The following is a 12,521-nucleotide window of genomic DNA, read 5'->3' on the forward strand; positions in this document are numbered from 1 at the left end:
AATGCAGAATACTCATAAAGGATCCTTCTCCTAAGGGTGCCTTCCAAAACAGTACTTGTTTGACATAAAATAATTGAAAGAACAACTCAGAGTATGAGAGATTCTAAAAATTCAAATAAAGGCAGATTCCTCTCTTTTCTAAGGGGTAATTTCCTTACACTTAAGATAACATTTTATGAACTTCCTCTATCAGAATACAGTTTATCAAAATTAAGAACTCTTTTTTAATGAAATCTTCTAAAACTGATTTCATCTACACTGGCACATTGATGACAATTCAGGAAAATTAAACATTGCAGATAATGTCAAGTACATGAAGCTGTAACTCTGGATTACACTGTTTCTTGGAAATACTGCAAAAGTACAGATGTAGCTGTATTAAACATGACTGTCATGGCTAAAAATATTACACTATGTTTCTTAATTTAAATGCAAGAGTAGTGATCATGTTTTTTTCTCAGAAATAAAATATTTATATAATCAAAAGTCACCACAATTTATTCTATATCTCTTTTATGTTTTTAAATTGGTAATTTTTATTAATAATTAAGTACTAAGTCAAATTAGTCTTCAACAAGCATATCAAAATGGATCTAAATAGGTACAGAATCTACTAAAGCAAATGATCACTTTTTATTGTTTTAATTTAATTTAGTAGTATTAAATTTAGTAATTTCATAATATTAAAAATTTGATTATCAGTTCCCATTATCAAATATGGGCTAATGTAAACATACCTGAAAATCTGAGTAAGAAAAGGTATCAACAAATAATTCTAAAAAAAATGCCAAGACCATAAAAACATATCACCAATAGTGAAAACTTACCAGACCACCCTACCGACAAGTAACCTAGAATTGACAATGGTTTACTACCTAGCAAGTCTTATTATTTAGAAAACTTGTGGACCCACTGAGAGGTTCATGGATAGGTTTCAGGGGAAATGTGAATCTGAAAATATTATGCAAGTTCATTTTATATAAGTGAAGTTTCTTGAGGAGAGACCAGTGTTCTCATATTTTCACAGGGGCTAGGACTCAAAAAGTTAAGAATCATCTGTTTTAAAATCTGAGGATCTTTTTCCAGAGTCTAAAATATTACATTATCTGTTATTCAGATTATAAAACAAACCTCTCAGATGAAAGCTATAGACAAAGAAAAAATCTGATTTCTTTTTTGGGTTACTTATAAAAGCAGACATATAGTATCAAGTATAAATAGTCCTTAAAAAATAAAAGTAGAATAGCTTATAACAGATAGTAATAGTTTAAAATTAGTAACATTACAATGTGTTAATAAAAAATAAAATTACTAGTAAAATCCTTAATTTGCATAACATTTTTATAAAGCCATCTCAAATATTTCAAACTTTTCCATAGAAACAACATAAGCTTTTAAACATACAACCTATTATGCCAGATAGACTATAAAATACTAACATGTATTTTGAGTAAACAACTGCTTGTGCTACATAATTGATTAAAGACATCTATCACTTTATAATCCCTAGCATTTTAATCATACAATCTGAAAAACAAGTCCAAATATATACCCTCTCAATCCTAATTTATATTGCTTTAAAGCATCATTAACAATACCCATAAATCGATCTCCAAGTCTGGTGGTTCATGTATCTGACAGAGCACTAACAAAATAAAATAAAGCAAAGTTACTATGAATCTTCCAGATGTCGTTGCAATTAGCAGCAATAAGCATTTCTTTTAACAAGCAACTATGATGATAGCAAGCCATGTGCTCGGATTTTATATATGCAATTATTAATTACTGAAGTCACTCAGCTATGTATTGGTATTAATTTCGTTTTTGAAATGAGGTAACAGAAGCTGAGAAGAAACAAGTTCCATTCCCAAGGTCACAGTGCCATCAATATTCTGGCCCAGAATTCTGTGGCTCTGGAAGTGGGTTGCTACACCACCCACTTCCAGGGGTATCTCTCACACAACCTTGGCACTAGCACATTAGCAATGCTTACCCTACCTCAGGGCCATTTACTGTCCTTCATTTGTTTTTCTTAATACATCAGCTCTTAACATTTGTTTCACAGACATAAGAAATAATCAATTAAGAATTTGGGATACTCTTTCTTTACATACTAACAGAAAAATTTTCATTAACAACACTGACCTATAACACAGCAACTATCACATCCTGAAACATTTATTAAAGAGAGAATTAACCTAAAGTCAATGCTATCATCTTTTGTATGTGATATCTTGTGAATGTGAAACATATACTATACCTTTCAATTTGTGGAGGCTGTTTCTTGGACTGAACTGCCTTAAGAAATTCAGTAAAATACTCTGGTTTTACAATAGGACGTCCACAGATGAGTGCACAAATCGTCTAAAAAGGAAGAAAACATGTGAATGTATATATTCATTTGATAGCTTTTTTCCAAAGAAAAATTTAAGTTATAAACTACAAGGACACCTTTCTATAATGGCTTTATTTCATTTTTCTAGATTCATAGAGGAGTTACAATCTATAAAATAGAAGTTCATATTTGGACATTGCTCAGTGTTACTACACAAACCTCAATCTAATCAATTATCAGAAGCCATTGATACAGTAATTTAAAAAACTACTTTTGGGTAGGTAGAATAACATAACAGAAGAAGATTTTAAACATAAAAAGATCTTAAGAAGATCTTAAAATTGTATTCCAATTTTTAAAACATTAAAATGCTAAGAGTATATTTTAGGATTGAAGAAATCTAACATATTTGTTGCAGAGATAAAAACTCTTATTAGGAGATAAACTTGGGTCGGTGCTATTGCGTGCTAGTGTCCCACATGGGAACCAGTTCATGTCCTGGCTGCTCCACTTCTGATCCAGCTCCCGGCATTTGACCTGGGAAAACATTGGAGGATGGCCCAAGTGCTTCGGCCCCTGTACTCACGTGGGAGATACAGAGAAAGCTCCTGGCTCCTGGCTTCAGATCAGCCCAACTCTGGCTATAGCGGGTATTTGGGGCGTGAACCAATAGATGGAAGACCTTTTTCTCTGACTCTTTCTCTCTCTGCCTGTAACTTTACCTCTCAAATAAAAAAATGATTTTTTTTTTTTTTAAACAGAGAGGTAGAGAGAGAAACGTGACAGAGAAGATCTTTACAGCCTAACTGCCTTTCTGAAAAAGATAAAGCCTTTTCAAGAAAGCAGATAAAGGAGTAACTGTTTAGGCTGAGTGAAAGTTCAAGGTGGGGCCGGCGCCGTGGCATAGTGGTGTCTGCAGTGCTGGCATCCCAAATGGGCACCGGTTTGAGTCCCGGCTGCTCCACTTCTGATCCAGCTCTCTGCTGTGGCCTGGGAAAGCAGTAGAAGATGGCCCAAGTCCTTGGGCCCCTGCACCCACGTGGGAGACCCGGAGGAAGCTCCTGGCTCCTGGTTTTGGATTGGTGTTGCTCCGGTTGTTGCAGCCGTCTGGGGAGTGAACCAGTGGATGGAATACCTCTCTTTCTCTCTCTCCTTCTCTCTCTGTGTAACTCTGACTTTCAAATACATAAATAAATCTTAAAAAAAAAAAAAAGAAAGTTGAAGGTAAATATATATAAAGAGGAGAAAAATACATCCACAAAATTTGAAAAAGATTAGAAGATACTATTGTGGGCAATGAAAATGAAAATAAGAAAGATCTAGCATATTCTAGGAAATAATCCAACTACAGAGTTTATATACATATGCTTTTAATAACACAGAGTATTGCCTAAATAGGAGCAATCAGAGTTAGGGTATCTATAGAGTCTGAAAGATACCAACTTCCTACGTGAATGAGGTAACTAACTTCCAACACGAAGCAGTGAAGTGCAATTCAACATAGGACTGAGTAAACTCCAACACATGTGTCTCTGGGCAAAGCATTAATTGCTTCAAGCCTCAATTTGCTCATCAAAAAATAAAAGTTGAACTAAATACTCTTTTATGTTTTCTTCTAGTTGTAACAATCAATAACCTAAAAAAAAACAAAACAAAAACAAAACTCATAAGCCTAACTATACTTTTGAATAGTCTACCAAAAAATAATGTAACAACGCATTTCTTTTTTGGCACACAACTGATCAGAAATACTGAAAAAGAATGCTCCACACTCCCTGCTGTTGTCTCTAATGGTGGTTATTAGCTTACCAGTTACTAGAATAGTGCCCAGTTCTGTCACAAACTTGGCAAAATCAAACCACCTCTGACCTTATTTCAGACCCTCCAAGCACATGTATGATTACCTATTCCATTTAAGTAACTTAATATTTTAAAGGAGATTATGCTAACACTTAAATATTCTGGTAACAATAATGGGGCATAACTACTGTAAATGGACACTCTCATTTATGAATTTACTACATGCGAGTTTATTGGCATAAATTAGTCCAGAAGCTAGTCATGCTGCAGAAGCTCTAAAATCAAATTCACAAACTTGCCAAGATGGATATATTCTTGTTCAGAGGTAACTTCACCAAGGTACAAGTTTAACTTCAGGCTCAATCTAATGTTAATATTCTAATTTAATTATTTTAAATACTAAAAGACTTTTGCATCATCAAATAAAGAGATCCAAGTATTTGCTGCTTTTCACTACAGCTCTCAGCCTAAAACATATCTTTTGCATAGTCAACTTGTTTAAAATGAGAGGAAATCGAAGCCTGCACTATAGCGCAGCGGGTTAATGCCCTGGCCTGAAGTGCCAGCATCCCATATGGACACTGGTTCGAGACCCGGCTGCTCCACTTCCAATCCAGATCTCTGCTATGGCCCCGGAAAGCAATGGATGGCCCAAGCCCTTGGGCCCCTGCACCTACATGGGAGACCCGGAAGAAACTCCTGGCTCCTAGCTTTGGATTGGCACAGCTCCAGCTGTTGCGACCAATTGGGGAGTGAACCATCGGATGGAAGACCTCTCTCTCTCTACCTCTCCTCTCTCTGTGTAACTCTTTCAAATAAATAAATAAATCTTTAAAAAAAAGAGAGAGGAAATCATTTCTCAATGCCATTCTTCAATTTCCTTTAGATATACCAAATCTGATGAAGATGCAAAATCTGAAAACATATCAAAATATATCACTGCTTTAATGAATAGTCAACATCTTTGAAAGGTACATATCTATGTATCTCAGGACTGTAAGGCCGGCGCCGCGGCTCACTAGGTTAATCCTCCACCTGAGGTGTCAGCACACCGGGTTCTAGTCCCGATTGGGGCGCCGGATTCTGTCCCGGTTGCTCCTCTTCCAGTCCAGCTCTCAGCTGTGGCCCGGGAGTGCAGTGGAGGATGGCCCAAGTGCTTGGGCCCTGCACCTCCATGGGAGGCCAGGAGGAAGCACCTGGCTCCTGGCTTCGGATTGGTGCAGCACGCCGGCCGTGGCAGCCATTTAGGGGGTGAAACAACGGAAGGAAGACCTTTCTCTCTGTCTCTCTCTCTCACTGTCTAACTCTGCCCGTCCAAAAAATAAAAATAAAAAAAATAAAAAAGGACTATAAGGATATATTAAATTAATATTAAACTACAAGAACTTAAAAAGTCTTTGTGATTAGGGCCTGAAGAAGAGAGCATGAGATTATGAGACAGTGTCAGAGACTGGAGGAAGACAATCTTACAGAAGATATAGGAAATGCTAACTTTGAGGATTGGCAGTGAATTAAGTCACTTAGCTCTTAGAAAACAAAAATGCTGTGTGTAAGGAAGTACTTGATTAAAAGATAATGATCTTTCAGAATGCCAAATTGAAATCTGAAGTCTAACTGTGCTTTTGCTTTTCTCAGATAATAAACCAGTTATCTGAAAAGCCATTTAAGACTAAATAGTAAATAAAAGGCTTGGGGCACATATATGTAAATGTGCCACTAATAGTTCTGATAGCAGCAAAGTGAATTTTTTATAGTCTGTATATAGTGGGTGATTATGCTTAGGTTCATAGAAATTATTTTAACATAGTAACAAGGCATTCAACCTACTTTAATGGTAACTTTAACTGATATCATGACAAGGTGAGTGCATTCTTCTGTCCAGTTGTTTACAGTGAGTCCTCCAAGTTGCAATACAGCTTGATTTAAAGCAGTTTTCCCAGAAACATCTAAACAAGAAGAACATGCAACCAAAGGCTCATACTCTACCCTGTGAATGAGAATAAAGTTATATCATCACAGTTACAGACAGGACAACTTACAATACTTTAAAACTTTAAGATTACATCATACACAGATATTTTAATTTTAACACGTTACTAACTTTCTAACTTATGAAATTCTTACTCCCTAAGTCTTGTGTCCCAATGAAGAAAAAGCAATGAGAACATTAACATTATATTTTAACTTATGAGGCATCAAGCGAATGTAGCTCCTATCATGACTTACAGGAACTACTCAAACTTTCACTCACTTGACACCACCCATTATTGACAAAATGCACTAACCATATGTTGCACAGAGTTGACTACTGCGCTAAGTAGGAATTATATTGCTTTCTTATAATCCTTTAATCTCTTTCCTTTAAAATTTGACTAGTGTTAAATAAAGTTATCCATTTTAATACCATTTAAAAAGTCCGTACCTGAATTTACTTTCAAACACTCCAAAGGTGACTCTATCTCCTGTCTTCAAAGTTCGGGGAAGGTTATTCTGCATTTTCTCCTCATTAACAAAGGTACCATATTTAGAATTATCTTTGATTGTCAATACAGGTATTTCATCCGTTTGACTCTGCAAATTTGACAAATAATTTAAAGTCTTTTACCGCTCAGTACATACAATTTCCATGGAGGAAGGTTCATAAGAAAAGCCTGGTAACTTTCAAATAGGACAAAAGGAACAGACAGCTGGCTACCCTGCCACCACTGTAGATGGTAGTGCCTTCAGAGAATGAGCACTCAACCATCAATTAACTTAAAGATTTTCCCTTAAGGAAGTCTCTTAATCCCAGGATTACGTCTCTTAGAACACATATTTTGTTTATTTCTGTAAGGCAGTTATGATTTTCCCAATTCTTCCATTTCACATATCTGAGAATTTACTGGTTTGAAACTGTTTGCTTCAAATATAACATGACAGTTTCATTCCTTATTTTTTTTATTATGAAAAGCACACGGTAACCACTGGTCCACTGAGAATAAGGGATCAAAACCTAGAGTTTCTGACGTAGATTAATAATTTTACTTTTTCTGAAAGAATTTCCATAATAAAGTTTTTCTACACCAAAAATATATGACACAAAACCTAACTATCACTATACAACCACACCATTTCAACAAAATAATGGTTTACTTGCTTATTAGTATCAGCATTATCCTAAGCACATTTATATATTTTTATCACTTTTACCACCCATAAAATGATTAAAGCTAACAAACACATTTGAAGCCATTCAAAAGCGCTGTGGGACAGAAGCAACAGCTATCTTCCCTAGTATCACCTATCAATTCCCACTGTGGAAGCTCATTATATATCCAACATTTGTGTCCATCAGCCACATAACCTCTTTAAGAGTAGGAGCCATGAAGGTCTATCACTGCCGCACTCCCAGGCTGGGCCCAGGGACTCTCACACAGTAAACATTCACTACATGTTTGTTACTACATGTTTGTTAAGTAAATAAATATAAATATGTCCTACTTCCTCTAAGTTTCTAAATCACCAAAACAAAAAATAAATACTGAAACAGCTCTCTCTCACATCAAGACAGTACTTTGTGATTTCAACTCCCTAACCACAAGCTAGCAAAATAAAATTAGTAACATACCAGGTTGGTCACAGGAAAGTTAGCAATTAACACTGCATGATTTCGACTGATTGACTGATCATCTTCAATTAGTATGGCACAGTTTTTCCTTCCAACAATGTACTCAACACCAGTCAAAAGTCTGTACGGTTCTCCTAAAAGAAATAAAATAATGAAAGACACACACACATACATGTATGTGTACAGTATATATAATAAAACCATAACAAATATTTAAATATTTATTTTGCTATTTAAATGTTAATCAACCTATCATGTTTTCCCTGATCCCAGGTAACTAACAGTACCTGAAATGTCATGTATTGGGATGAAATAGACATTTGGAGATTTGATGATTGTTTATAGCCCTTGGCTCTTCCATTGAGAAACAGGGGGTTTTTTTGTTTTTTTGTTTTTTGTTTTTTTTTTCCACACTATTTGTTGAACTCTTTCACTAAGTGTAAGGTTAGCTATACAATCAGTAAGCAAACTGAAAATAGATCTTTGTGAAAATTAAGAAAAGGAATGTGAGAGGGAGGAGGAAGAGACGGAGCATGGGCAGGAGGGAGGGTGAGAGAGGGAAGTATCAGTATGTTCCTCAAGCTATATATATGAAATACATGAAACTTGTATAACTTATACAACAGTTTTTAAAAATCAAAAATGCTAATCAACCTCATAAATTAAACTCATGTTTTCTATTAAAGCCTTACTGAAGCATACAAAAGATTATCAAAATAAATGGAAAGCTATACCATTTCTTTTAAAGGGAAAACAACACTGAAAGGAGTCAGTGCCTTCCCAAATTAATATAATGTGTTATTAAGCAAAGTGAAAATACTATGTTTGAAACTTGCTTAGGCCGGCACCGCGGCTCACTAAGCTAATCCTCTACCTTGCAGCGCTGGCACACCGGGTTCTAGTCCCGGTCGGGGCACCGGGTTCTGTCCCGGTTGCCCCTCTTCCAGGCCAGCTCTCTGCTGTGGCCAGGGAGTGCAGTGGAGGATGGCCCAAGTGCTTGGGCCCTGCACCCCATGGGAGACCAGGATAAGTACCTGGCTCCTGGCTCCTGCCATCGGATCAGCGCGGTGCGCCGGCTGCAGAGCGCTGGCCGCGGCGGCCATTGGAGGGTGAACCAACGGCAAAGGAAGACCTTTCTCTCTGTCTCTCTCACTGTCCACTCTGCCTGCCAAAAAAAAAAAAAAAAAAAGAAAGAAAGAAAGAAAGAAACTTGCTTAAACAAATTTTCATCAGGAAAATATGTGAAAATGTTAAAAAAAAAAAAAGTCAAAGGGCTACTAGCTCTGTACTAGCTCTGTGGCATAGGTTGAACCTCTGCCTGCAGTGTTGGCAGCCCATAAGGGTGCGGATTCGAGCCCCAGCAGCTCTACTTCTGTGCCAGCTTCCTGCTAGTGTGCCTGGGAAAGCAGCTGAAGAGAGCTCAAGTACTTAGGCTCCTGCACCTACAAGGGAGACCTGGAAGAAGCTCCTGGCTCCTGGCTTCGGATAGGCTCAGCTCCAGCTGTTGAGGCCATTTGGAGAGTGAACCAGCAGATGGAAGATCTCATTCTGTCTCTCTGGCTCTCTTTCTCTAACTCTCTGCCCTTCAAATAAATAAATAAATCTTAAAATAAAAAATTATATTGGACCAGAGTAAACAATGCAAGATAGTCAAGATCAGCTGCTAGTTTATTACTGTTATTTTTAAAGATTTTGTTTATTTATATGAAAGGCAGTTACAGAGAGATGAAGGCAGAGAGAGAGAAAGAGAGAGTTCTTCCAACTGCTGGTTCACTCTCCAAATGGCTGCAATGGCCAGAGCTGGGCCGATCTCTGGGTTTCCCATGCGGATGCAGGGGCCCAAGGATTTGGGCCATCTTCTACTGCTTTCCCAGCCCACAGAGCTGGATTGGAAATGGAGAAGCCGGTATTCAAACAGGTGCCCATATGGGATGTCGGCATGGCTGGTGGTGGCCTTACCCTATACCACAGCACTGGCCCTTGCTCGTTTATTATTTTTCAGAATTTTGTTTTTATGTTACTAGTAGTATTTTAAATCAGTAAAGGGTTATTAGCTTTTAAAAAATGGTGTAACACAAGTTATTGCAGTAACAGCATTTATGTTTCAGACTTGTGGAGTTTAGTCTGAGAGCACAGTATTCCATTAAAATAGTGGTAGGGTGCTTAAGGCAGACAGGGGAAGTAGGAAGGAGTCCAAGAAAGTGCTGAGCTCCATTCTAAGCAGTCACAGAAGTACCATGTTCATTACAGATTCTTAACCAAGCATGGGTTTCAAGGAAATTTTGTTTCCATTCACCCATATTTTCACTGGGTGTATAGCTTCTATTTGATTCTGGAAGAGTTCATGAGACACCCCCAAACTAAGAATGCCTGCCACTGGTGCTACATGCATATTCTTTCAGTTACCATTGGCTAAAATACAATAAATTATGCTTAACCCTGCCTATGTGGTAGACTGCAAACTAACTGAAGAGCATATTTTTATTTTGTATTTTTAATAATAATTTATTTTATTTTACCTATTTGGAAGACAGAAGGACACACACACACACACACACACACCTGTTGGTTCATTCCCCAAATGCCTGCAACAGCCAGGGCTGAGCCACACAAAAGCCAGGAGCCCAGAACAGAAACTGGATCTCCCACATTGGTGGCAGTTACCCAACTCTCTGAGCCACCACCTGCTACCTCTCCATAGGCACATTAGCAAGAAGCTGGAATGGTGAGTGGAGCGAGGGCTCCAATGCAAGCCCTCCCATATGAGAAGCAGGTATTCCAGTGGCAGCGTGCCCACTGTACAAAATGTCTTGCCCCCAGGAGTATATTCCTGTAACAGATGGCTGAGTCTCAGCCGATCATAGGCCAGCAACTCATCAGACCATGTACACAGAAGGCAAAGGCTTCATCACAGCTGGCCCAAAGGCAGCAAACACTGAGCTGTAACCCTTCAAGCTGTTTCTGCACCTCTCCTCCTCTTTCTGTCTACACATACTGCCTGGCTGAGTTGTTGGGTAGTGTTCTCTGAACCTCCACTGCTCAGGGTGCTGCCTGATTCACGAATCCTAATTTTCTCCAGTACACTGTGCCAAACTGAATTTGTCTCAAGTCTGTTTTCCTGTAACATGTCTAAAGGAACCCTGAGAGCCAGCTTCAGGTTACCATTTCTTGAGCTAAACTAAATCCTTTATGTTCTATCTTTGCGTTGGCTCAAGTTCAGTGTTTATGGTGTTTCTTCATACTCCCTTATAAAGCCAGTCAATATTTAAACTCTTCACAGACCCTTTTCTCCACAGTATAAACTTCCTGAGGACAACAGGCAATCTTGGGCACACCGGCTAACCCTTACATCAACCAATACAGCAGGCAGTCAATCAACAACTTCTATTACAGAAAGTGTAGAAATGGAGACGAGAAAGTGGGGTTGGCATTTGGTGCAGCCCCTAGGATGCTTCCTGGGAGACCAGCAGCCCACCTGAGAGCCTGTATTCAGTCCAGGCTCCACCCCCAATCCAGCTTGCTGCTAAGGCAGCACATGAGGGCTCAAGTGCTTGGTTCCCTGAGTTCCTGGCTTCAGCCTGGCCAGTTCTGGGTGTTGCAGGTGGGGAGTGAACCACTAGATGGAAGAGTCCTCTGCCTTTTTCAAAAACTTTTTCTGTTGTTTTTCTTAGTTTTAGCCTCTGAGACAAAGCCGGAAGTAACCCTCCCCCTGCACGTGCTTCTTCACAAAGGGGCGTTGCCACCTCAGTGTCTGAGCGTCTGATCTGGGATAAATCAGTTATTTGTCACCCTGAAAGCTTAAAAGCCCAGATGTTGCGTCAGGCACGCGGCCACGGCTCACTTCCGGGGTCTCTAAGCCAAGGACGGCTCCGGACACCGAGAACCGGTCCGTGGACGAGGGAGGGCCGTCTGCAGTCGCCGCCCCACGCCTCCGCCACAGGGCCATATAAAGCCGGTTTCAAAGTCGCTGTGCAGCCCGGTTCCCAGACACCAAGCTCCCGCCTTTCCTTCCCGCTTCCGCAGCCCGAAGAGGCGGCGCCGGAAGGCTAGGAGAACGGACCGGAAGCAACGTTCCCACAGCTTATTCCCCCGGGAGCCGCGCCCCAGAAAAGGGGCCCCTGTCGTCTCCTTTCCGCCCTTACCTCGGGCTGAGCCCGCAGCTGGGAGTAGCTTCCACATGGACCCGACCCCTCTCGGCTCCCAGGAGCCGACCGGCGGCCGCGTGGCCGACGTGCACGGCCTCAGCGCCTGGCAATCCGCACGAGCTCTGGGACGTGCGCGCTCCCGGGAGCCGCGCTAACCCCTTCGGAAACGGAGGGAAGAAGAGGCGACTGAGGCGCCTCGTCGCCACCTGGTGGTTGGGAAGGAACAGCGCACTCTATATTAAATGCGTGTATTAAAACGTTATGAAGTACAAATCGCATTTTGAGTGCTCTTGGACTGTAAAATTATCTGCTTTTTATGAGTACGAATGGACAGATTTTCTTTCTTTCTTCCTTTCTTTCCTGTTCTTTTCTTTTCTATTCTTTTATCTCTCCCCTCCCCTCCCCTCCCCTCCCCTCCTCTCCTCTCCCCTCCCCTCCCCTCTCCTCCCCTCCCCTCCTCTCCTCTCCCCTCCTCTCCTCTCCCCTCCCCTCCCTTTCCCTCCCCTCCCTCCTCCCCTCCCCCCTCCCCTCTCCTCTCCTCCTCTCCTCTCCTCTCCTCCTCTCCTCTCCTCTCCTCTCTTCTCTCCTCCCCTCCTCTCCCCTCCCCTCCCCTCTCCTCCCCTCCCCTCCTCTC

General features: G+C 40.2%; 1 protein-coding gene across 6 annotated transcripts in view; it reads right to left on the minus strand.

Annotated features, from left to right (window-relative positions):
- The window catches only part of NBN (nibrin), a 48,831-nt gene extending 36,751 nt beyond the window's left edge, over window positions 1–12,080 (minus strand). For all 6 annotated transcript variants that reach the window (XM_070075845.2, XM_089335501.1, XM_008255717.5 and 3 more), the window contains exons 1-5: window positions 11,885–12,080; window positions 7,743–7,876; window positions 6,558–6,706; window positions 5,963–6,122; window positions 2,261–2,364 (exon numbers count right to left, since the gene is read on the minus strand). In XM_070075845.2, coding sequence (XP_069931946.1) covers window positions 2,261–2,364; window positions 5,963–6,122; window positions 6,558–6,706; window positions 7,743–7,876; window positions 11,885–11,921 — 584 coding nt within the window. In that variant the 5' untranslated portion in view covers window positions 11,922–12,080. The remainder of the gene's footprint in view (window positions 1–2,260; window positions 2,365–5,962; window positions 6,123–6,557; window positions 6,707–7,742; window positions 7,877–11,884) is intronic.
- Window positions 12,081–12,521: the final 441 nt, after the last annotated feature.

The sequence above is a fragment of the Oryctolagus cuniculus genome, chromosome 6, assembly GCF_051225735.1.
Source record: "Oryctolagus cuniculus isolate XC-2025 breed Fujian yellow rabbit chromosome 6, ASM5122573v1, whole genome shotgun sequence".
Lineage (NCBI taxonomy): Eukaryota > Metazoa > Chordata > Mammalia > Lagomorpha > Leporidae > Oryctolagus > Oryctolagus cuniculus.